The sequence below is a fragment of the Rhinopithecus roxellana genome, chromosome 5, assembly GCF_007565055.1.
Source record: "Rhinopithecus roxellana isolate Shanxi Qingling chromosome 5, ASM756505v1, whole genome shotgun sequence".
Taxonomy (NCBI): domain Eukaryota; kingdom Metazoa; phylum Chordata; class Mammalia; order Primates; family Cercopithecidae; genus Rhinopithecus; species Rhinopithecus roxellana.
In genome coordinates, this window is record NC_044553.1 from 151,314,274 (window position 1) to 151,340,436 (window position 26,163).

Here is a 26,163-nt window from a genome sequence, read left to right on the forward strand (position 1 = left end):
CTGGGTGTCTTGTTAGTTCTTCCAAACAGCATGTGAAGTTCCAAGGTTTGTGGTGATGAATATGAAAAAGAATGTACCAAAAGATAAAAAAACAAAAATAAGATGCTGATTTTAATCTCCTGTTGTGCCATGTGAATGGACTCATGCTTAACCCATTTGGGGAAAATATAGAAACCTAGAGCCATGTTTTTGCTACTAGGAGATTTGACAGGAAATCCAGAAGGTGAGTTCAAAGAAATAAGAGTAAGGAACACGGGAACATGTAAAAACCAGTAATAGTGATAAAGAAATAAAGCTAGAAGAAGAAAATTATATGCCAGCTTCTGGTGATATGCGCGACAAGTTATGTTCTTATCATATGTTGATCACTGGGCACAGATGCATGCCAAAACTAATTACAACCTGCAATTTCAGGGGACTAAGACAGTGAAGTCCTTTGTGGTATTATGTTTCTGATTTTTTTTTGAAACTGTTAGCTTTTGAGTAAAGATATAAGCCTCCCAGTGAGCCTCTGCTGATACTCATGAAACCACATGGCTTATGTGCTGCAGCAGCTGTAGCGCCCCATTCATTCTGTTAGCCGTTAGCCATAGTAGACAATGAAGGTGTCAGGTTATATGCTCCCTATAGGCTGAAACCATGTCTCACTCACCTTTATTACTCAGTGCCTCCTGAGCCCAGCACATAGCAATTGCATGGTAGTCACGTCGTGTGGCTCACACCTGTAATCCCAGTGCTGTGGGAGGATTGTTTGAGGCCAGGAGTTTGCAACCAGCCTGCGCAATAAAACCATACCCCATCTCTAAAAAAAAAAAAAAAAAAAAAATTGAGCCAGGCCTGGTGGCATGTGCCTATAGTCCCACTACTCAGGAGGCTGATGTGGGAGGATCTCCTTGAGCCCAGGAGTTTGAGGCTGCCATGAACTATGATTGTGCCACTGCACTCCAGCCTGGGTGACCATGAGACTCCGATTCTTAAAAAAATAATAATAATTGCTCAATAAATGTTGAACTGAATGTTATTTATTGCTTTTACATGTAAGCTTTTTCTCTTTAGGATATGGAGTCACAGCAAGTTAGTGAAGCAGAATCAGCAAGAGAACAGTTACAGGATCTGCACGACCAAATAGCTGGGCAAAAAGCATCTAAACAAGAACTAGAGACAGAACTGGAGCGGCTGAAGCAGGTCAGGATTTGAGATTGATGACTACTGAGACTCTGTCTTCTAGCAGTCATATGAGGAGACCTCCCAGCAAAGCAGCTTACTGAAATTTTTAGAGTATGGGCTCAGGGTTACTCCACAAGTTCCTCCTGCCTTCCCATCCCATCTGAAGGGGTGGCCTGCCCCTCCACACCTGTGGGTATATCTTGTCAGGTAGGACAAGCGACTGAGAAAAGAAATAAGACACAGAGACAAAGTATAGAGAAAGAACAGTGGGCCCAGGAGACCAGTGCTCAGCATGCAGAGGACCTGCACCGGCACCGGTCTCTGAGTTCCCTCAGTATTTATTGATTACTATTTTCACTATTGCAGCAAGAGGAATGCGGTGGGTGAGCAGGGTGATAGTGGGGAGAAGGTCAGCAAGAAAACATGTGAACAAAGGAATCTGTGTCACAAATAAGTTCAAGGGAGGGTACTATGCCTGGATGTGCACGTAGGCCAGATTTATGCTTCTCTCACCAAAACATCAGTGGAGTAAAGAGTAACAGAGCAGCATTGCTGCCAACATGTCTCACCTCCCGCCACAGGGTGGTTTTTCTCCTATCTCAGAATAGAACAAATGTACAATCGGGTGTTATACCGAGACATTCAGTTCCCAGGGGCAGGCAGAAGAAAGAGGCCTTCCTCTTATCTCAACTGCAAGAGGCCTTCCTCTTTTACCAATCATCCTCAGCACAGACCCTTCACGGGTGTCGGTCTGGGGGACGGTCAGGTCTTTCCCATCCCACAAGGCCATATCTCAGGCTATCACATGGGGAGAAACCTTGGTCAATACTCGGCTTTCCAGGGCAGAGGTCCCTGTGGCTTTCCGCAGTGCATTGTGCCCCTGGTTTATCAAGAATGGAGAATGGCAATGACTTTTACCAAGCATACTGCCTGTAAACATGTTGTTAACAAGGCACATCCTCCACAGCCCTAGATGCCTTAAACCTTGATTCCATACAACACATGTTTTTGTGAGCTCAAGGTTGGGGCACAGAGTTACAGATTAACAGCATCTCAGGGCAAAGCAATTGTTCAGGGTACAGGTCAAAATGGAGTTTCTTATGTCTTCCTTTTCTACAGAGACACAGTAACAGTCTGATCTCTCTTTCTTTTCCCTACACCATCTTCCTTGATTTTTGTTTCTTAACAGATGAGAAATGGAGGCACAGAATGGTGATGGCACTTGCCTGGTACAACTAATTAAAGATGGAATAGAACCAAGGTTTCCTGTTTCTGAGTCCAGAATGCTTTCTGTTACCCTGTCTGTATTTTATTATATCTCCTAGTATAGAAAACTTCAAAACATATTATATTCATCAGTTGGTTTTCATAGTTTATTGCATTTGTGCTTTCTAGGAACAACAGTAAATATTATTTAATAAAAATACAGATACAATGTTAGTACCATATTAACTGTTCTTTCTGCTTGAGAAAAAAGTCTTATACAGACTCTTCTAACAAATCATGTTTAAAATTATATTTCATTTTTCAATTAACAGTTGTATGCTCCCAAGCCAAATTATTTTACTTTAATGTACTCATATAATAGTTTCAATATTAACACAGTTAAATGTAGCCACATTTTCAGAATAAAGTTCTATATCTAATGTTAATAGCATCACTAATTTAGTAAGTGACAACATTGTTTTAGGCATTTAGTACATATTATCTTATTTCCTACTCATAAGTAAATCACTACTATTCTCTTTATTTTACAGACAAGAAAACTATTCTTATAATTCTCAGTGCTTTACTGTTAATGTTTCCATCTTTGTGTATTTAAATTCTTTAAAGACATTTTTCATTAGGATTTATTACTTCTGAAACTGGTTCTCTTCTCAGAGAAATGTTTTTTATTATGAAAGTTGTACTTCAAATCTGTTTCCTGAGTACTCAGTGAAAAACTCACCAAGTAACAACCTGCAGGGTACGTCATAGGCAGTTTTAGATAATTTAGTTATGAGATTAGCTATCCTTTCAGAAATTGCATTTTAATTTATTCAAGGGACTATTATATATTTAAAGGCAACAATTTAATGTTCTTGATGCTTAATGAGATAATTTTCATTTTATTGTGGTAGATGGTTTTTACTATACCTCTTCCCAGTGCCTTTTTAAAATGAGGGAGTTAAGTAGAAGAAAATGGAGCTTCATGTAGCTATGGGCTGTTTATTCAGTAATCAGATGTTCCAGATGGAAAGTGTTTAATCTTGCAATTGAAGAGTCCTTTAGTGCTTCTTATTAATTTAAGTGATATCAACCTTAAGTTTTGTACTTGCCTAGAACTTAAAAGAAAGCAGACAAACCTTGTAAAGTGTGATTCTCCTACCCTAGTTACCTTTCTCATAATCTCTTTTCTCATCTCTCTTGATTTTTTTCCATTTGTGAGATGAACAACTTGAGCTAAATGTTTAACGGAGTCTCTAGCAATGTGCTGCCATATCACCTTTACTTGTTCAGCTAGCTCCCAAACTGCTGCTTTACTCTTCACTCTCTTCACAGTTAAGCGGTTAAGCATAAAGCTTTTGAAAGTACTCAGTAACTCCAGTTACTCCTTTTTCTCTGTTCTACGTTGTATTTCAGTGATTTGGACACATTTTTGGATTGGCATGCACTTTACTGTTAGATTCTGAGCTGACTCTGAGTGATCATTCTACAAACGAACAGTGCATTAGTGCAGTTGTTAATGAGTTTGGAGGTATTAGCCTTTTTGGGGAGATGAGCCTTCTGTCTGTAATATGAATTGCAAATAATTTTTCCCAGCTTGTCATTTGTGTTTTAGTTTGCATAGGGTTTTTATTTTGTGTTATTGTCATGCAGAAGTTGATTTTTTTTTTTTTTTTTTTTTTTGAGACGGAGTGTCACTCTGTCACCCAGGCCGGAGTGCACTGGTGCGATCTCAGCTCACTGCAACCTGCGCCTCCTGAGTTCAAGCAATTCTCCTGCCTCAGCCTCCTGAGTAACAGGGATTACAGATGTTCACCACTATGCCTGGCTAATTTTTGTATTTTTAGTAGAAACGGGGTTTCACCATGTTGGCCAAGGGCTGGTCTTGAACTCCTGACCTCAAGTGATCCACCTGCCTCAGCCTCCCAAAGTGCTGGGATTACAGGTGTGAGCCACCACACCCGGCCAGAAGTTGATTTTTGTGTAGTCAGCTTTATCATTCTTTTCTACCAAGGCTTCTGGATTTTCAGTCACAGTGTTCCTCTTTCTGAAATTATGAAGAAATTTGCCTCTGTAGTTTTCTTCTAGTACTTTTTTGGTTTCATTTTTGCATATAAATCTTTGATTTATTAGGAATTTACTCTGATGTGTGAGGTGAGCTACAGATCCAACCTAATTTTCTTCCATATGGCTGTTTTCCTAGTGTCATTTTTAAAAATGTTTATTGATTTGTCACCTTTATCATGTCCTAAAATTCTCAAGGTATCTAGATCTGCTTCTGGACTTTTATTCTCTGCTATTAGTCAGTTTGTCTGTTTATGCATCAGTACCACATTGCTTTTAATTTTTGAGATTTTATATGTTTTAATGTCTTTATGACCCATTCTCCTTTTCAGAGATTCTGGCTTTTCTTTTTCCTTTTTTTTTTTTTTTTTTTTTTTTTGAGCCAGGATCTCACTCTGTCACCCAGGCTGGAGTGCAGTGGTACAGTCACAGCTCACTGCAGCCTCAACCTCCTCAGGCTCAGGTAATCCTCCCACCTCAACCTCCTGAGTAGCTGGGATTACAGGCACGCACCACCAAGCCCAGCTAATTTTTTTATATTCTGTAGAGATGAGGTCTCACTATGTTGCTCAGGCTAGTCTTGAATTCCTGGGCTCAAGCAATTCACCCACTTCAGCTTCCCCAAGTGCTAGAATTACAGGTGTGAGCTCCCATGCCCAACCTGGCTTTTCCTTCTTACAGTTTTCCATATGAATTCTGGAATAACTTGACGTAGTTTAAAAAAAAAAAAAAACAGCTTTTGTTTTTGTAGAGATGATGTCAAACTTAGGAATTAATTAGAGGAGAATTGACATCTTTATGATGTTATATTCCTAAGAATATGGTGCGACTTTCTATATGTTCCAGTATTTTTTGTACCCTTTAAAAATGTTTTAAAGTATTCTTTATATATGTTTTACACATCTGTTGTTAAATTTGTTTTTGTTACTATTATTTATTGGGGCCTTGTTCTCATATCTTCTAACTGCTTTATATAAAACTATTGATTTTTATATATTATTTTGTATTCTGCCACCTTACTGAATTATTGTTTTTCTTTGTCTCACATACTTTCCCTCTTTTTAAAATGTTCCTGGTTTGTGTTTTTAGTCTATTTTATGAACATTATATTGATCTTTATCATACATTTTATGAATATTTTTCCAGTTTGTTGTCATATTAATGCTGTATACCTGAGATTCTTGAAGAGATTATCCATTCTTCCTCATTACTACAAGATAAACATTTTTTTGTTTTCTGATTATTTACGCTGTTAATATTTATTACAAGCCTTTGTTTACAATACATACTGAAGTGCTAACTTTTCATCAGACCCATCCAAGTCTGTTATTCACTCAGTTATATACTCATTGTATAATACACTCAGTTATACACTGAGTTATATGCTCAGCACATACCGATTGTCTACCATGTGCCAGGCACTGATTTAGGTACTGAGGATGGAATAGAGTACACTTACTTCGCTTCTGTTTTGTTTGTGCCTCACTTTGTAGGAGTTCCACTATATAGAAGAAGATCTTTATCGAACAAAGAACACATTGCAAAGCAGAATTAAAGATCGAGAAGAAGAAATTCAAAAACTCAGGAATCAGGTATGACTCACTATTCACAACTTATGAAAAGATGCCACTGGAAAAGCTACATTTTTTACAAAAGGACACAGTAAAACCTTTCCCCATGTTTTCACCTGAGTTCTGTTGTAACAGTGGTGGCATAAGTTCTTTTCAACCTGGTATAGAAATTTCATCTAATGCCATTTGAGTCTACATTTGCTCTGTTCTATGATTTGCTTCTTATGGAAGTATCTTGTAGCCAGTCACCAGGTAGATGAGAATTACCCCGGAATTTCAGACCTTTGGACTTCAGTGTGGGTACACTGATTGCCAGTTTCGTAATTGTGATTTCATTTTCCTAAGAAAAATGTAATGATAAATCTTCCTATTAATGGTCGATCAGTGTTCCTTAAAGTCACCAAGATCTTTTTTTAACCCTGAAAACGTAAAACATACAGAAAATAATGACACTCGTGCCTGCCACCCAGACTTACCAAAGCCTTTATCATTAGTTGATAGACTCATGCATTCACGTTCCCTGTAATTGTAGTTGCCCTTTCCTTCTTTAGGTTTAGATGATTGATTTAATGGACTTAATAATAATTTGAATAATTTACATAAAGATTTATTCTTTATTTTTTAGTTAATGGCTTAGTTTGAACTATGAAAAGTCAAATAATTTTGGTCTTTTAAGTTTCCAGATTTGATAATAGTCCATAATTTGAAATGTTTTGAAATATTTTGTCTTAATTTTTCTTTTTCTTTTTTTTTTTTTTGAGACGGAGTCTATGACTCTGTCGCCCAGGCTGGAGCGCAGTGGCGCGATCTCAGCTCACTGCAAGCTCCACCTCCTGGGTTCACACCATTCTCCTGTCTCAGCCTCCCGAGTAGCTGGGACTACAGGTGCTGCCACCACGCCCGGCTAATTTTTTGTATTTTTAGTAGAGATGGGGTTTCACCGTGTTAGCCAGGACTTATTTTTTATAAGAGTTGAGAACATCGCACTGATTTAAGCATTCCCTTCTTCCCTTGCCTATTTTGTGAAATACTTATAAATGGTAACATGATGTGCTAGCAGAAAGTCAAAGAAAAGAAGAAGCAAAAACTACCAACTGGTTTAATCCTTAAACATTTCTATATTTGCTAAATATTTATTGAGTATCTACTGTATCTGAAGTATTGCACCATTTTTGTTAATCCAGAATTAGGCCAGGTGAGGTAGTTCATGCTTGAAATCCCAACACTTTGGGAGACCAAGTCAGGAGGACTGCTTGAGCTCAGCAGTTTGAGACCAGCCTGGGCAATATAGTGAGACCTTGTCTCTACAAAAAGTAAAAAAATTAGGCGTGGTGGCACACACCTGTAGTCCCAGCTACTTAGAGGCTGATATCAGAGGATCACTTGAGCCTGGGAGGTCAAGGCTGCAGTGACCTCTCAGTGCACCACTACACTCCACCTTGAGTGACAGAGTGAGACACTGTCTCAAAAAAAAAAAATTAACCATAAGGTGGCTTATGCCTGTAGTCCTAACTACTTGGGAGGCTGAGGCAGGGAGATCACTTGAGGTTAGGAGTTCAAGATCAGCCTGGGCAACATAGTGAGACCCTCATCTCTAAAAAATATTTTTAATTAGGTGCATGGTGGCATGTACCTGTAAGTCCCAACTACTTGGGAGGCTAAGACATGAGGGTCACATGAGCCCAGGAGTTCAAGGCTGCAGTGAGCTATGACCACCCCACTATACTCTAGCATGGGCAGCAGAGAGAGACTTTGTTTCTTAAAAAGAAAGAAAGAACCATAGGAAGATTTCTCTTAAAGGTTTTTCATCAAATTAGAAGACAGAAAAACCTTTCTCCCATAGAATTAAGTTAACTTGTACAATTTGAAAAAAGAGCAACATCTTAATACGTTGCCAAAAAAAAAAAAAAAAAAATCACACATTGGAGTAAGATTTATTCTGAATGCACAATAAAGAATTATGCTTATCATATTACTTTTGGGCTTTCTGCATGTAAGTTAAAAAAAAAATAGGTTGCCAGTTTGAATATTTTTTCATTTTTCGCGCCTGTAATCCCAGCACTTTGGGAGGCAAAGGTGGGCAGATCACTTGAGGCCAGGAGGTCAAGACTAGTCAGGCCAACATAGCAAAACCCTGTCTCTACTGAAAATACAAAAAAATTAACTGGGCATGTGATGCGGACCTGTAATCCCAGCTACTTGGGAGGCTGAGACAGGAGAATCACTTGAACCCGGAAGGCAGAGGTTGCAGTAAGCCAAGATTGTGCTGCTACACTCCAGTCTGGGTGACAGAGCCAGACTTTATCTCAAAAAAAAGAAAATATTGCATGGGAGTAGATGAAAACATACAGAGAAAAACATGAACCTTTATTTTTATCCCCTAATTAGACTTGTAAAGTTACCAAAAATTAATTTGAGATGATGCTAAGCTCTAAGCTATAAAGCGTCTAGGAGAAAGTATAGGAGAATCGTTGTGCAATTTTCAGGCTGACAGATTTCTTAGAGAAGATACAAAAAGCACTAACTGTAGAAGAAAATGATAAATTGCTATTCATAAAAATTAAAATTTTCTTCTCTTCAAAAGACATCACTATAAAAATGAAAACAGGTAAGCCACAGACTGGGAGATAATATTTACTCTCTCTATGTATATACATATATCTGATAAAGGATTTATAACCAGGATAAGAACTCTTAATAATAAGGTACACAGCCATTTCTTTTAAATAGGTAAAAGACTTGAATAGACCCTTCCAAAAAGAAGAAAAAAACATACCTTGTTTTATTGCATTTCTCTTTATTGCAGTTTGCAGATACTGCATTTTTACCAAATTGAAAGTTTGTGGCAACCCTGCATCAAGCAAGTCTATCCACACCATTTTTCCAACAGCATATGATCACTTCATGTCTGTGTCACATTTTGGTAATTGTCACAATATTTCTGATTTTTTTATTATATCTGTTGTGGTGATCTGTGAGCAGTGACCTTTCATGTAACTATTGTAATTGTATTTGGGGCACTACAAACTGCACCCACATAAGACAGTGAACTTAATCCATAAATGTGTGTGTTCTGACAGCTCCATCAACTGGCCATTCCCACATCTCTTTCCCTGTCCTCGGGCCTTTCTAGTCTTTGAGACACAGCAATATTGAAATTAGGCCAATTAATAAATCTACAGTGGCCTCTAGGTGTTCAAGTGAAAGGAAGAGTCACATGTTTCTCACATTAAGTGAAAAGCTGGAAATGATTAAGCTTAGTGAGGAAGGTATGTCAAAAGGCAAGATAGGCCAAAGACTAGGCCTATTGCACCAGTTAGCCAAGTTTTAAATGCAAAGGAAAAGTTCTTGAAGGAAATTAAAAGTGCTACTCTAGTGAACACACGAATGATAAGAAAGCCAAACAGCCTTATTGCTGACAAGGAGAAAGTTTGAGTGGTCTGGATAGATCAAACCAGCCACAACGTTCCTTTAAGCCAAAGCCTAATCCAGAGCAAGGCCCTAACTTTCTTCAATTCTATGAAGGCTAAGAGAGGTGAGGAAGCTGCAGAAGAGAAGTTTGAAGCTAGCAGAGGTTTGGTTTATGAGGCATAAGGAAAGAAGCCATCTCCTAAATGTAAAAATACAAAGTGAAGCAGCAAGTGCTAATGGAGAAACTGCTGCAAGTTATCTGGGAGATCTAGCTAAGATCATTGATGAAAATGGCTGCACTAAAGAATAGATTTTCAATGTAGATGAAACAGCCTTCTAATGGAAGAAAGTGCTATCTAGGACTTTCATAGCCGGAGAGGAGAAATCAATGCCTGGATTCAAAGCTTCAGAGGACAGGCTGACTCTCTTGTTAGGGGCTCATGCTGCTGGTGACTTTGAGTTAAAGCCAGTGCTCATTTACAATTCTGCAAATCCTAAGACTCTTAAGAATAATGCTCAATCTGTGCCGCCTGTGCTCTGTACAGGGAACAACAAAGCCTGAGTGACAGCACATCTGTTCACAGCATGGTTTATTGAGTATTTTAAGCTCACTGTTGAGACCTACTGCTCAGAATAAAAGATTCCTTTTAACCTACTGCTCAGAATAAAAGATTCCTTTTAAAACATTACTGCATATTAGCCCTTTGTCAGATGAGTAGGTTGCAAAAATTTTCTCCCATTCTGTAGGTTGCCTGTTCACTCTGATGGTAGTTTCTTTTGCTGTGCAAAAGCTCTTTAGTTTAATTAGATCCCATTTGTCAATTTTTGCTTTTGCTGCCGTTGCTTTTGGTGTTTTAGACATGAAGTCCTTGCCCATGCCTATGTCCTGAATGGTACTACCTAGATTTTCTTCTAGGGTTTTTATGGTATTAGGTCTAACATTTAAGTCTCTAATCCATCTTGAATTAATCTTCGTATAAGGGGTAAGGAAAGGATCCAGTTTCAGCTTTCTACTTATGCCTAGCCAATTTTCCCAGCACCATTTATTAAATAGGGAATCCTTTCCCCATTTCTTGTTTCTCTCAGGTTTGTCAAAGATCAGATGGCTGTAGATGTGCGGTATTATTTCTGAGGACTCTGTTCTGTTCCATTGGTCTATATCTCTGTTTTGGTACCAGTACCATGCTGTTTTGGTTACTGTAGCCTTGTAGTATAGTTTGAAGTCAGGTAGCGTGACGCCTCCAGCTTTGTCCTTTTGACTTAGGATTGTCTTGGCAATGCGGGCTCAAACAAATATACGAGAAAAAAACAAACAACCCCATCAAAAAGTGGGGAAAGGATATGAACAGACATTTCTCAAAAGAAGATATTCGTACAGCCAACAGACACATGAAAAAATGCTCATCATCACTCGCCATCAGAGAAATGCAAATCAAAACCACAATGAGATACCATCTCACACCAGTTAGAATGGCAATCATTAAGAAGTCAGGAAACAACAGGTGTTGGAGAGGATGTGGAGAAATAGGAACACTTTTACACTGTTGGTGGGATTGTAAACTAGTTCAACCATTATGGAAAACAGTATGGCAATTCCTCAAGGATCTAGAACTAGATGTACCATATGACCCAGCCATCCCACTACTGGGTATATACCCAAAGGATTATAAATTATTCTACTACAAAGACACATGTACACGTATGTTTATTGCGGCACTATTCACAATAGCAAAGACTTGGAATCAACCCAAATGTCCATCTGTGACAGACTGGATTAAGAAAATGTGGCACATATACACCATGGAATACTATGCAGCCATAAAAAAGGATGAGTTTGTGTCCCTTGTAGTGACATGGATGCAGCTGGAAACCATCATTCTTAGCAAACTATCACAAGAAGAGAAAACCAAACACCGCATGTTCTCACTCATAGGTGGGAACTGAACAATGAGATCACTTGGACTCGGGAAGGGGAACATCACGCACTGGGGCCTATCATAGGGAGGGGGGAGGGGGGAGGAGGGAGGGATTGCATTGGGGAGTTATACATGATATAAATGATGAATTGATGGGTGCAGCACACCAACATGGCATAAGTATACATATGTAACAAACCTGCACGTTATGCACATGTACCCTAGAACTTAAAGTATAATTAAATTAAAAAAAAAAAAAAAAAAAAAAAAAACGTTACTGCTTATTGACAACACTCCTGGTCACCCAAGAACTCTAATAGAGCTGTACAAGGAGATTAATGTTGTTTTCATACCTGCTAATACAATATCCATTTGGCAGGCCAAGGTATAATTTTGACTTTCAAGTCTCATTATTTAATTAAATTAATTAACTTTCTTATTTTTATTTCTTGAGACAGAGCCTGATTCTGTTGCCCAGACTGGAGTGCAGTGGCCTGATCTCAGCTCACTGCAACCTCTGCCTCTTGGGTTCAAGCAGTTCTTGTGCCTGAGTCTCCCAAGTAACTGGGATTACTGGTGTGTGCCACTACAGTGGGCTAATTTTTGTATTTTTGGTAGAGATGGGGTTTTGCCATGTTGGCCAGGTTGGTCTCGAACTCCTGGCCTCAAGCAGTCCACCTGCCTCAACCTCCGAAAGTTCTGGGATTACAGGCATGAGCCACTGCACCTGACCAGTTAATTTGAGACAACGTCCCACTCTGTCACCCAGACTGGAATGCAGTGGTGTGATTTTGGCTCACTGTAACCTCCACCTCCTGGGCTCAAGTGATCCTCCAACCTCAGTTTCCCAAGTGGCTGGGATTACAAGTGTAAGCTACCATGCCTAGCTAATTTTGTTTATTGTTTTTAGAAATTAGGTCTCACTATGTTCCCCAGGCTGGTCTTAAACTCCTAGGCTCAAGTAATCCTCCCCTCTCAGCCTCCGAGAGTGCCTAGATTACAGGAGTGAGCCACCATGCCTGGTGAGTCTTATCGCTTAAGACATACTTTTTATAAGGCTATTACTGCCATAGATTCCTCAATTGGATCTTGAGGCACAGTCAATTGAGAACCTTCTGGAAAGGATTCACTACACTAGATGCCATTAAGAACATTTGTGATTCATGGGAGGAGGCCAAAATATCAACGTTAACAGGAGTGTGGAAGAAACTGATTCCAACCCTCAAGGATGGCTTTGAGGAGTTCAAGACTTCATTGGAGGAAGTAATTGCACATGTGGTAGAAATAGCCAGAGAACTAGAATTAGAAATGGAGCCTGAAGATGTGGCTAAATTGCTGCAATCTCATTATAAAACTTGAACAGATGAGGAATTGCTTCTTACTGATGAGCTAAGAAAGTGGTTTCTTAAAATGGAATCCACTTTTGGTGAAGATCCTGTGAACATTGTTGAAATGACAACAAAGAATTTAGAATACTACATTAACTTAGTTGATGAAGCAGTGGCAGGGTGTGAAAGGATTGACTCCAGTTTTGAAAGATGTTCTGCTGTGAGTAAAATACTATCAAGCATTGTTACATGCTACTGGGAAATCTTTCGTGAAAGGAAGAATCCATCAATGTGACAAACTTTGTTGTTATCTTATTTTAAGAAATTACCACATCTACCCCCAGCCTTCAGCAGCCACCATTCTGATCAGTCAGCAGCCATCAACATCAAGGCAAGACTCTCCATCAACAAAAAGATTAGGACTCACTGAAGGCTCAAATGATGGTTAGCGTGTTTATTTAAAGCAAGCGTGGGCCGGGTGTGGTAGTTCACACCTGTAATCCCAGCACTTTGGGAGGCTGAGGCGGGTGGATCATCTGAGGTCAGGAGTTTGAGACCAGCCTGACCAGCATGGTGAAACCCCATCTCTACTAAAAATACAAAATTAGCCAGGCATGGTGGCAGGCATCTGTAATCCCAGCTACTCAGGAGGCTGAGGCAGGAGAATCACTTGAACCCGAGAGGCAGAGGTTTCAGTGAGCCGAGATCACACCATCGCACTCCAGCCTGGGACGCAGAGTGAAACTCCGTCTCAAAAAAAAAGCAAACTTGTCTGACCCATAGTCAACCCAACACAAATTCGTAAACTTAAATCATTATGAGATTTTTTTGTGATTTTTTTTTTTTTACCTCATTAGCTATCATTAGTGTTAGTGTATTTTATGTGTGGCCCAAGATAATTCTTCCACTGGGGCCCAGGAAAGCCAAAAGATTGGACATCCCTGATTTAAAATATGCACATTGTTATTTTAGACATAATGCTACTGCACTCTTAATACACTACAGTATATTGTAAATACGGCTTTTTGTTGTTGTTGTTTTTGGAGACAGGATATTGCTTTGTCACCCGGGCTGGAGTGCAGTGGTGCGATGGCAGCTCACTACAGCCTCGACCTCCCAGGCTCTAGTGGTCCTCCCACCTCAGCCGCCCCCGAGGAGCCGGGACTACAGGCATGCGCCACCACACTTGGCTAATTTGTAAAATTTTTGTAGAGGTGGGGTCTTAATACATTGCCCAAGCTGGTTTTGAATTCCTGGACTCAAGCAGTCCTACCTTGACCTCCCAAAGTGCTGGAATTACATGCGTGAGTCACCACACCTGGGCTAACTATAACTTTTATATGTACTGAGAAACCAAAAAATTCATGTGACTGACTTTATTGCAATATTCACTTTATTCCAGTGAACCAAACCCATATTATCTTTGAGGTGTGCCTGTGTATGAATGATGAAATAAGCATGTGAATAGGTGCTCAGAGTCATCACTAAGATATACTACCACACACCCACTAGAATGGCTGAAATGGAAAAGATTGGCAGTAGCACGTGTTGGTGAGGATGTGGTGCAGCTGGAACTCTCACCCGCTGCTGGTAGAAGTGCACAGCAGCACAACCACTTTGGAAAACTGGCTATTTCTGATAAGGCTAACATACATCTAACCTGTGACCTTAGGTGTTTACCCAGTGTAAATGAAGACGTATGACCACAAGAAGACTTGTACATGAATATTTATAACATACTTGTTCATAAATAGCCCAAATTGGAAACAACTCAAATGTCTATCAGCCCCTAATGGATAAACAAATTGCACACCATTCGGCAAACTAACACAACTCAGATGAATTTTTTTTTTTAAAGCCATATGCAAAAGGATTCATACTGTGTGATTCCACTCATAAGAAATTCAAGAATAGGCAAAACTAAATTCTGGTAATAGAAATCAGAATAGTGGTTGTCTAGGGTGATGGAAATATTCTTTGTTTTGATCTGGATGTTGGCTATGCCGTCAAACATTTGTCACAATTCATTTTATGCTTAATACCTGGGTATTTCACTATATAGGTTTTACCTTGATTAAAAAATCTTGAAGTATGTTGATTAGGGGATCATAGTACAATCCTAAAATTGAGCATTCTTTTAAAAATAGTAAACTTTAGTTTATACTGAAATTCCATCTAGTTGTTATTTGTTGTGGTGTGCTTAATTTGTGGGGAGTGCTGTAAAGAATTCATAAGAAAGGAAGCTAATTTTTTAAGTGCCTGCCATATGACAGGTAGCATGTTAGGTGTTTTATATATTAATTTAAGTAAACATCGTATCCATGAACAAGGAAATAGGCTCAGATTTAATAGCTTTCCCAAGATATTGTAGCTAGGAAATGTCAGAGCTGGGATTTTAAACTTAGATCAAACTTTTTTCAAACCTGTATTGATGTAGACAATGATTCTTACCCACATGAAGCTGACTTACAGTTTCATTGAGGAGGCGAAATTGACTCCCATAAAACAGCGTTATCGGAGTGACTGATAAATACCAAGACACTTACCAAGAAGGCTAAGATTAACCTGGGCTAGAGTGATTGGAGAGGACTTCAACAAAGAGTATGAAGTATGTTGATTAGGGGATCACAGTGCAATATTAAAATGGAGCATTCTTTTTAAAGTAGTAAATCTTAGTTTATATTCAATATAATTCCATCTGGTAGTTATTTGTTGTGGTGTGCTGAATTTGTGGGGAGTGCTGTAAAGGATTTATAAGAAAGAAAGGCAGGTGGAGCCTAGATAAGAGAAGAGGACTGTTTCCAAATAGAGGAAATGTGGCCGGCAAAGCAGAGGCTGGATGAGAGTAGAGGGAGATGGTGACAGACATAGACACTACCAGATAGAACATGGAACGAAGGAAGTTGTTAAGTACCAACTTTCAGCCAGAGCCTCCTAGGACAACTATCATTTACTGTCGCTAAATACCATGTGCAACAGGTGCTGTCATCTTCACGTACAGATGAGGAAACAGATTCAGAGAAGTACAGCAATTTACCCGAAGTCAAATAGCTTGAAAATTGCAGAGCAGAGATGAAAACCTCAGAGTGTGATCTTTGCACTACACCATAACTGTTGAATGATAGAGGCTTTTGAATCCCCATTGAAAAGTATGGATTGTGTCCTCTAAACCCATGCTTTGAAATATTTTGACCGTGATGCCTCAGTAAGAAATACAGTTTACATCCTGTCTCAATACTCACATGCACTTACATGTACAAAACCGAAACAGGAGTTTCACAAAATTATACTTTTATATACTATGTGTTACATAAATATCAGAATATGTCCCATTCTATTCTATTGCATTTTTTTAGATGCTGATTTTGACCCACCAAATTGATTTCATGACCCCACTGTTTTTGAAAATCACTTCTGTAGACGTTGAGTCAGTATAGCGTTTAGAGAAATCCATGAATGCCACAGTTTACCTATGAAAATGTAGTAGTGTGATTTCTGTATTGTAGGACTTTCATTTTATGTACCAATTTTGTGAACACTTTCTCTTTCAGCTTACCAATAAAACTTTAAGCAATAGCAGTCAGTCTGAATTAGAAAATCGACTCCACCAGCTAACAGAGACTCTCATCCAGAAACAGACCATGCTGGAGAGTCTCAGCACAGAAAAGAACTCCCTGGTCTTTCAACTGGAGCGCCTCGAACAGCAGATGAACTCCGCCTCTGGAAGTAGTAGTAATGGGTCCTCGATTAATATGTCTGGAATTGACAATGGTGAAGGTAACCAAAAAAGGAATCTCAAAAGAACATTTCATTAAAACATGGTTTTGAAAAATTACAGAAGGACCATTTTTATTTGAAAGAAAGTTCATCCAATGAAGGACTCAATTTTCTGATATGAGACCTGGGCCATGCACTGTTTAGTATTGTTAGTGAACCAGATAATAGACTGGTTAATATTCCTCACTGGTATTAGACTTGGGGAAAATAGTCTGAGGATTGATAATTATATTGAAATGTCTGAGATACTTAAGAAGAAGATGCTGATAAGGCGAGAAGTTCAGTAGAGAGGAGCTTTCAGGACACTTGAAACAAGATTTGCTTTAATAATCTAGTAAATAGTTACGAGTATTAGAGCTAATACCTGGTGCGCATAACCATATCTGTGCTCTATAATTTTAATAAAGAAATCTATAGATTCCCAATGTATGTAATAAAAAAATGTGTAAGATAGTATAAGCATCAACAGATCAGATTTTTAGTCTTGAAACTTCATAAAGTCTACAAATTGTCATTCAGCAAATTTCTCAGTTCTTTGGCTTTATTTCTTTTAACAAAAAAATATTGTTTAAGAGATACTGGGTGCCAGGTATGGCAATGGCATTGTAATTTAAATAGGGTGGACAGGGAAGACCTCACTGAAAAGTTTCACTGCTTTAAAGTCCCAAAGGAGGTAAGATAGTGAACAATGAGGAGGCATAGAAAAAAAGTGTTCCAGGCAGAAAGAGCAGGCACAAAGGCCCTGAGGCAGGCATGTTCCTGGCATGTTTCAGGAATAACAAGGAGGCCAGGGCCTCTGGAGTAGACTGAGTGGAGAAGACACTTGTGTAAGATGAATCCAGAGAGCTTGGAGTAGGCTGTTGAGGCCCATATGGGGACGTTTACTCTGAATGAGGTAGGAAGCCATTGAAGGATCTTGAGAGGGGGGACAGACTTGCACTTTAATAGGCTGCCTCTGACTGCTGTGTCAAGAATAGACTGCAAAGGGCTAAAAGTGGAAGCAGGGAGACAGGGCGAGAGGAGGCCAGAGGTGGGTGGGTAGCCATTGCAGTAATCCATGTGAGAGATGGTAGTCTAGAACTGAGTGGGATTGTGAGGGTGGACTGAGAATTTATTTTAAAGGTGAGTTGACAGAATATGCTGGCAGATCAGATACGGAGTTTGAGAGAAAGGAGTCAAGGGTTTTGGCCTGAGCAAATGGAAGGATTGGAATTGTGATGTCCTGAGACAGGGAAATGGCAGCTGAGGCAGGTTGACAGCTAAGGCAAGAACTCCAAATTGTAGTGTTGGGCAGGCTTTGGGGTGCCTATTAGACATGCAGATGGAAGTGAATAGGCAGTTGGATGAGTCTGGCAGGGGAGGAAGCCTCTGGGCTGGAGTACACATTTGGGAGTCCTCTGCTTCATGGAAAGACCACCCGGCCTCACTCCTCCTCACACAGGAACAAAGGGCCCATTAACACTTAGTATTTGTAAATTTCTTAATTTTTGCTAAAATCATCTTATTTAAAAAAGTTTTCTTGTTGTGGATACGGACGTGTAAACATTTATGTCATCAGATTTACCTGTCCTTTCTTTATCGTTTCATCTACTTGGGGGTGATGCTTAGAAAGTTGCCCTTGAAAATTTCTTCCACATGTAATCCAGTGTATTTCCTATTATAATTGTCTTAGTTAATTTTTATGTCAGTACATTAATTTATTTTTTTATTTAAACAGGCACTCGTCTGCGAAATGTTCCTGTTCTTTTTAATGACACAGAAACTAATCTGGCAGGAATGTACGGAAAAGTTCGCAAAGCTGCTAGTTCAATTGATCAGTTTAGGTAAGCACAGCCAGTAGGGATGAGTGATGGACCATCAGCTGTTTTTATGTTTTTCAGGGTTTCAATCACAGTGACTCCCATCAGACAGAGTCTATATTTAAAGTGACTTACTCCTTTCATGAGATTTTACACTTATATACGTTTTTATTTATTTTACAGTTACATTACACTTTCACAAAGTGACTTACTCCTTTCATGAGATTTCAGTGTCAGGAAATTATGTCAAGAGGTCTGCCAATGCCTACATTTTATTGAAGATGATTAACCCTGACTGTATCTCTTCTTTCTATAATAAATTCTGTTTTTAAAAACTTCATTAGATTTTATTGAGAAAGCCTCTGCTTCATGTAAAAGTATCCATTTGAATGTTTTATCCCAGAATTTTATCATGTGATTAGAATAAAAGATGCTACTATATATAACTGAACAGTACTCATTGTATTATATATTTTACCTAGATAACAAAATTTATGTTTATATGTAAGTTTTTATATTAGCAGACATCTGCCTTATCAAAAAAATACTTTAATAGTTTACATATAGCCTTGATAAGGTTCTTGTCTAAATAATCTACTGTGCCTTTTTTTCTTTGTAGTGTTTATAATGAAAAGTTTTAATGAATTGTGGCATAATCTTTTTTTACCTTTTTGTGTCAGAATTGAGCTATCGTATTAAAAATAAGAAGAATGATATACCAAGATGACTGAAGCCTCAGAAATAGGGTGCCAAGCCTCAGAAATAGGGTGCCACAGCCATTATCTCCAAATCAAGCACATCTAGTTCAACTATTCATTTATTCAACATACATAGTTGTTTGAGAACCTATGTGCAAGACATTGTGCTAGTGGCAATGAAAGAAGCAGAAAAAGGGGTATTTGCTTCTACATGTACCTGTTTTGATAGGGGGAAAAAATGTTGCAGAGGCGTAATAGGTCTGGACAGTATATTGCTTCCACACTATTTATTCAAATGCATGAGTTTTTATAGTTTTGTACCTTTTAGAAGCATGTATCTGTGCAAAAGCTTCTAGATTAGCTATTTGCAGGTTAATGCCAACCAGACTCCTTCTTTCCCCAGTCACATAGTTGACACCCACCTTATCTTTCGTAACTTCTTTAATTCCGCTAAAAAAGATTTAGGCTGGGTGTGGTGGCTCACGTCTGTAATCCCACCACTTTGGGAGGCTGAGGCAGGCGGATCACCTGAGGTCAGGAGTTTGAGAGCAGCCTGGCCAACATGGTGAAACCCTGTTTCTACTAAAAATACAAAAAAATTAGCCAGGTGTGGTGGTAGCGGCATGCCTGTAATCCCAGCTACTCGGGAGGCTGAGGCTGGAGAATTGCTTGAACCCAGGAAGCAGAGGTTGCAGTGGGCAGAGATCGTGCCATTGCACTCCAGCCTGGGCGACAAGAGTGAAACTCTGTCTCAAAAAAAAAAAAAAAAAAAGATTTAGAGAGGGATCAAGTTTGCATCCTGCAATTGTGACCCTAGAATTAAAAGAAATACCTGTGCTGAAGTTTAACAGCCAAGCCCCAAATAATGATAAAAGCATTTTATCATTTCTATATTACTATTTCTGTATTACTATTTCAAGTAATCATTTAACAGTCTGCTATAAACATTGTTCTTCTGTGGTAGCCACATAGTTTAAATGAATGAAATTTGTCAGCATCATTAGATATTACCACAGGAAGATTTGTTTTGAGTGTGACTCTCTTCTCCTCTCTCCTCTCTCCCCCACACCTGTGTCTGCACAGTATTCGCCTGGGAATTTTTCTCCGAAGATACCCCATAGCGCGAGTTTTTGTAATTATATATATGGTGAGTACACTTGTTTGAAAAAACAATGCTGCATTTGATTTTTAACTAGTTTTTTTTTTAATTTTTTTTATTTTTAACTAGTTTTTTTTTTTGGCTGCTGATCTTATTGATGTTTTAGCAATCAATTTTTTTTTTGAAACACGGTCTGGCTCTTGTGCCAAGGCTGGAGTGCAGTGGTGCGATCTTGGCTTACTGCTGCCTCTACCTCCCAGGCTCGAGCCATCCTCCCACCTTTGACTCCTAAGTAGCTGGGACTACAGGCGTGCACCACCACATCCAGCTAATTTTTGTATTTTTTGTAGAGATAGGGTTTCACCATGTTGCCCAGGATGGTCTCAAACTTCTGGGCTCAAGTGATCCTCCACCTTGGCCTTCCAAAGTGCTGGGACAACAGGCATGCACCACTGCACCCAGCCAGCAGACAGTTTGGAAAGAGAGAACTCAGTTTTAGTAATTAAGATTTCTTTTGGTAGAGTATAAATTGACAATTCATTATGTCTAGAATATGAATTCCTCAAAGACTTTTCCTACAAATGAAATTAACTTAAATGCAGTCTAATAGTTACCTCCATTTTAAAGCCCTTCTAATGATAAAAATAATTTGAATACAAAACAGTTTTTTATCTTGATGTTGTACAGTTGCTTTAATTGTTTTCATGTGTTTTGCTTTATTTTCTAAAAGAGCCTCAAGGTTGATTTATTTTCTCCCAGATTTCTTGCCTCTAGTAAAATGGTTATGGTAGTTTGGGATGCTATTTTGCTTGTACTGTGTGCCTAAGAAGGCTACTATTTGGAGTGGGTATGTCTAAAAGTAGTTGGGTTGAATTAAGATGGGCTGTTTTCTTGAAAAGAAACTTCTTTAAAACGAAATGAAATGTCTTTTCTTTAAAAAGAAATTTCTCTGTGATCCACTAGAGGGAAGAGTTATTCCTTTAAATAACAGGTTTTGTATTTTTGTTTTGTTTTGTTTTGTGTTCTGAGACTGAGTCTTGCTCTGTCACCCAGGCTGGAGTGCAGTGGCATGATCTTGGCTCACTGCAATCTCCGCCTCCCGGGTTCAAGCGATTCTCCTGCCTCAACCTCCTGAGTAGCTGGGGGTACAGGCACGCGCCACTGCACCCAGCGAATTTTTGTATGTTTAGGAGATGGGTTTTCACTATGTTGGCAATTTTTGTGTATTTAGGAAATGGGTTTTCACTCTGTTGGCCAAGCTGATCTCGAACTCCTGACCTCAAGTGATCTGCCCGCCGCAGCCTCCCAAAGTGCTGAGATAACAGGCATGAGCTACTGCACCTAGCATAATAACAAGTTTTTAAGAAGAAAAGCATGGGGAGTACAAAAAAAATTGAATGCCATCAGAAAGCATTCAGAATATGCCCCAGAGGGGTTGATTTCCCAGGTGTTAGTGATTATGAGTAACACAGGCACTGTCATGAGATAGTGCCCAGGAGATGTGATCTCTGGCACACTACAAAGTGGTGAGGCTTTGTAGTCCAGCCTGGGCGACAAGAACGAATGGAATCTTGTATCATTTCAGTACTGCCATGAGGGAATTAAATTTGTCACTGTGGATCATGTTCTGGGCCCTAGGTCAGCCTCTGAAACCTGACACTTTATTCCTATCTAGAATATTTTCCCATCTCTTCTTCACCAAACATTGGTTAAACTCTCTTTCAAAATACCAACTATAACTGTTCTAAAAATGTTTTCTAACCAACTTCATGTGTATCTAGCAGTTTTAATCACTCTGCATTATAATCACCTGATTGATTATTTTGCATACACGTGCATATTGTGAATGTGTTGAAGTTCAGGGCTTACTCCTCTCAACTGAATTCTGTAGGAGTAGCAAGTCTTTATTACCCTCCATTGCACTGAGCTCATTTAGTTGTTTGTTTCATTCATTCCTTCATGTGTCCCATAGGGGATACAGAGGCAGGTAAGACATAATGCCTGCCCTCAGTGTACAGTGGGCCTTTGGTAAAGATTGGTTTATTGGCTAATCCACAAATTGCTTTTTCTTTCTCTAGGCTTTGCTCCACCTCTGGGTCATGATTGTTCTGTTGACTTATACACCAGAAATGCACCACGACCAACCATATGGCAAATGAACCAAGCCCAGTTGTTGCAGTGATTGGTTGTCTTTTTGTAGACTTGGGATCTGCAAGAAGGCCAGTTGCCTAAAATTTCTGAGAACAGTGCACAAGATTATTTTATCACTATAAGCTTTTAACTTTTTAAGTTATTATACAAGTATTCCACCTAAATCTTCCTATTTCCTTTAAATGGTAAGAGTTTCTAAAACAGACAATAATTTAACAAGCTCAGCTCTGCTTTTTCTGAGTTCAGTGGTCTTAATATATATGTAGAGAAAGCTGCTGGGGTTGTTTATCTCTGTACAGACCATCTGTATGTTAGGTGACATTGATTATGGGTTATAATCAGGGAAACTAATTGTATTTAGTGACAAAAATAAAAAGTTTTCTTTTTTGATAATTCAGTCTGCTTTTGGATTTTCATATATTTAACTTTGCAAGGAGATTTACTTTTTACATGTTATAGGCCTGATTGGTGTAAATCTTTTTATAAATACATAAATAAAAGAAAAATGTGCATTTTTCTTTTCTAAAATAATGGTTTTTCATCCCCATTAAACAACACCTTTCCAGGTGGACTTTAGTGTATAGAACCAGAAAGTAGCTGAAGTCACTTGTAAGTAATTCTTAGTGTTTGCCACTTCTTTCCAGTGGATGCTCCTGTCTTCCCCTTTCCATCTCCCTGTGCTGTCTTCCTTGGATTCTTATTCACTCACTCATTGACTTCCTCCTCCCTTTTTCCTTTTCTCCAGCCTATACATTGGATTAGCTCATGATACTCATAACCCCTGCTTGTAGCATTTAGGTATCAAATCTGCCTTAGCAACCTGTGCTTTTTTAAGGTACTCTAGTGCAGAGATATTCTTCAAAATGAGACATTTTGTTTGAAAATGTCCATTGTGTTGTCTCTTTTACATTGGGTCCAATGTATTTGTTTTGAGTTTCATCCACATGTCTGAATTCTTTTTTTATTTTTTATTTTTTAAAGAGACAGAGTCTTACTCTGTCCCCAAGGCTGGAGTTCAGTGGCACAATCATAGCTAGCTGCAGCCTCGAACTCTTGGACTCAAGTGATCCTCCTGCCTTAGGCTTCCAAGTAGCTGGGATTACACGCTTAAGCTACCACACCCAGCAAAGAGCAGTTTTAAATTTTGAGGTGTCCAATTTGTCAGTTTTATAATTTTCTTGTTCATACTTTGTCTTCCTATCACAGAAACCTTTGCCTAACCCAAGGTTACGAAGATTTTCTCTATCATTTCATCTAGAAATTTTATGCTTTTAGGTTTTCCATTTAAGTTTATGATCCATGTTGAATTAATTTTTATATCTATACATCCTCCAACTTGATTTAAACTTTCTCTCTTTTTTTTTTAATTTTTAGAAATGGGGTCTTACTGTGGCACCCAGGGTAGAGTGCAGGGGCACCATCATAGCTCACTGCAGCCACAAACTCCTGGGCTTAGGCAGTCCTCCCACCTCAGCCTCAAAAGGAATTGTGACTACAGGCATGCACCGCCACGCTTGGCTCAGTTTTTTTTCTTTCTTTCTTTTTTCTTTTTTTCTTTGTGGAGACAGGGTCTCACTATGTTACCCAGATTGGTCTCAAACTCCTGGCATCAAGCAGTCCTCCCACCTCGGCCTCCTAAGGTGTGGGAATTACAAGCATAAGCCACTGTACATTTCTGAATTCTTAAGTCATTCTGTCACCCGGCTACTCTCTTCATAGGTAATTAATATATGTGGATCTTGGGCTGTGCAAGGGCTTAGTCCTTCCTATCAGGGGGAACATCTTGGAAGCAGTCTGCTTGGTACCTCACCGAAAGCCTGACTGAAGTTTCTACTCTTTTGTCTCCATCATGACTTTAATTGACATAGGAGCCCTATAAATGCTTCAGAGGTTCTGGTACACTATTAGATGCGTATGTTTCTTATTTTTCATCGGAAAATGAAGTTTTAAAGGTCTTCTTAGGTATGTTTGGGCCTTTTTTTTCAACTTGGCATGGGTGAAAAATGCAGCAAGTTCCCCATCATATGAAAGCAGATGCTGGGATTGGAGGTAGCGGCACATGACTAAGTCTGTCTAGGATTTACGGCACAGTCTTACTCAGGTGTGGTAGCCCATTACTGTCTAAGCTGTTAAATCAGGGTTGCTCTCAAACAGAATAAAGTAACAGTTTAGTCTTGTGAATATATTTTATTTTATTCTATTCTATTTATTTTATTCTATTTATTTTATTTTATTTATTTTATATTTTATTTTATTTTATTTTATTTTTTATTATTTTTGAGACAGAGTCCCACATTATCTAGGCTGGAGTGCAGTGTTGTGATCTTGGCTTACTGCACCTTCCGCCTCCTGGGTTCAAGTGATTCTCCTGCCTCATTCTCGCGAGTAGCTGGGATTACAGGCATGTGCCACCACGCCTGGCTAATTTTTGTATTTTTAGTAGAGATGGGGTTTCACCATGTTGGCCAGGTTGGTCTCCAACTCTTGACCTCAGGTGATCTGCCCACCTCGACCTCCAAAAGTGCTGGGATTACAGGAGTGAGCCACCACGTCTGGCCTTGTTAATATATTTTAAAGGTTTGGTATTTTTTCCCCTCTCTTCTGATTTGGAAGTACTTCTGGAAAATGATTAAAACCAGGTTACAGACTTCAAACAGAAAACAGCACATGCTTCATCATCAGGTGTTGCCAAACTTTCCATCTCCGTGGATGTCCTCCTGGCTTTTGTTGAGCTGTCTCTAAGTCCTTTGTTCAGTCTTTAAACATTCTTGGCTTTGAAAATAGTTTGACAGCGTGCTTCCGGGATTGTTTTTCTGCAGTTACTTAAATATTTAATTGGGTTTCAGTTTCAGGAATCTTGACTACTAACAAACTAGGCAGTTTTTTAACGTGCTACCATTCACTTATCCTCAGATGACACAAAGCTTTCTTGACCTAACTAAAGGGGTTGCATGAGAGCGGAGTTTTTCCTTCTCAAATCAATGTATTTATTTAAAGACACTGTCAGTTGTATGCATAGATTTACACATACATATATATTATCAGAGCTCTTCTTTTTATTTATAGTTGTCAATTGGAAAATAAGATTATTCTAAAATTTCCCTTTCTCTAGACTTTCTGCTTGCTGAAAAATACCAGTTTGGGCCAGGCGTGCTGGCTAACACTTGTAATCCTAGCACTTTGGGAGACCAAGGTGGGAGGATTGCTTGAGCTCAGGAATTTGAAACCAGCCTGGGTAACACATTTTAAAATAATAAAAAGAAAATGCCATATTTATTTCTATGGAACAAAAACTTTGAAGAAAAAGCATGGATTTTATTAAAATATGGTGGAAATAGGCTTTCCCTGTTAACTCTGTAAATGAGGGAATAGAATGTCTGGTCAGGGCAGTTCAGCTTTACCTTAAAACTAAGACCCATCTCACCCTGTGGGGCAGGGAGGTGGAAGCTGCTTAAATATGTCTTGCTGGACTCCAGCTCCCTGGTATAATAGGCCAGCTGAGTGTTGGAAAAGGCCGATATGGGTGTCTTGGTCTGGTAGGAAGTAGAAGGAAAGGACTGGTAAAGCCTAAGGGGTAGTTAAGGACTAAAGACCTAAGGGACTTCAGACTCTAACTGGCCAGAAAAAAGAAATAACTTGAGAAGGGTGTCTTTGTGGCTGTTCTGCACACATTGAGACTGATACTATATTTCTATTCTTTCCCAAATGAGAAGAACATGAGTTAAATGATTCTGAACTTAATACTTCTTTTTTTGGTGGGCGGGGGACGGAGTCTTGTTCTGTCGCCCAGTCTGGAGTGCAGTGGCGCGATCTCAGCTCACCACAACCTCCGCCTCCCGGGTTCAAGTAATTCTCCCTGCCTCAGCCTCCTAAGTAGCTGGGATTACAGGTCTCTGCCACCATGCCCAGCTGATTTTTGTATTTTTTTAGTAGAGACGGGGTTTTGCCACGTTGTCCAGGCTGTTCTCAAACTCCT

General features: G+C 39.1%; 1 protein-coding gene across 2 annotated transcripts in view; it reads left to right on the plus strand.

The window, feature by feature from the left end:
- GOLGA5 (golgin A5) overlaps nt 1–22,702 on the plus strand; it is a 42,479-nt gene extending 19,777 nt beyond the window's left edge. The window contains exons 8-13 of one of the 2 annotated variants that reach the window (XM_010384505.2): nt 1,057–1,185; nt 5,931–6,029; nt 16,215–16,440; nt 18,158–18,263; nt 20,021–20,084; nt 22,115–22,702. In XM_010384505.2, coding sequence (XP_010382807.2) covers nt 1,057–1,185; nt 5,931–6,029; nt 16,215–16,440; nt 18,158–18,263; nt 20,021–20,084; nt 22,115–22,195 — 705 coding nt within the window. In that variant the 3' untranslated portion in view covers nt 22,196–22,702. The remainder of the gene's footprint in view (nt 1–1,056; nt 1,186–5,930; nt 6,030–16,214; nt 16,441–18,157; nt 18,264–20,020; nt 20,085–22,114) is intronic. The other variant, XM_030931182.1, reaches the window with a different exon arrangement.
- The last annotated feature ends 3,461 nt before the right edge of the window (nt 22,703–26,163 follow it).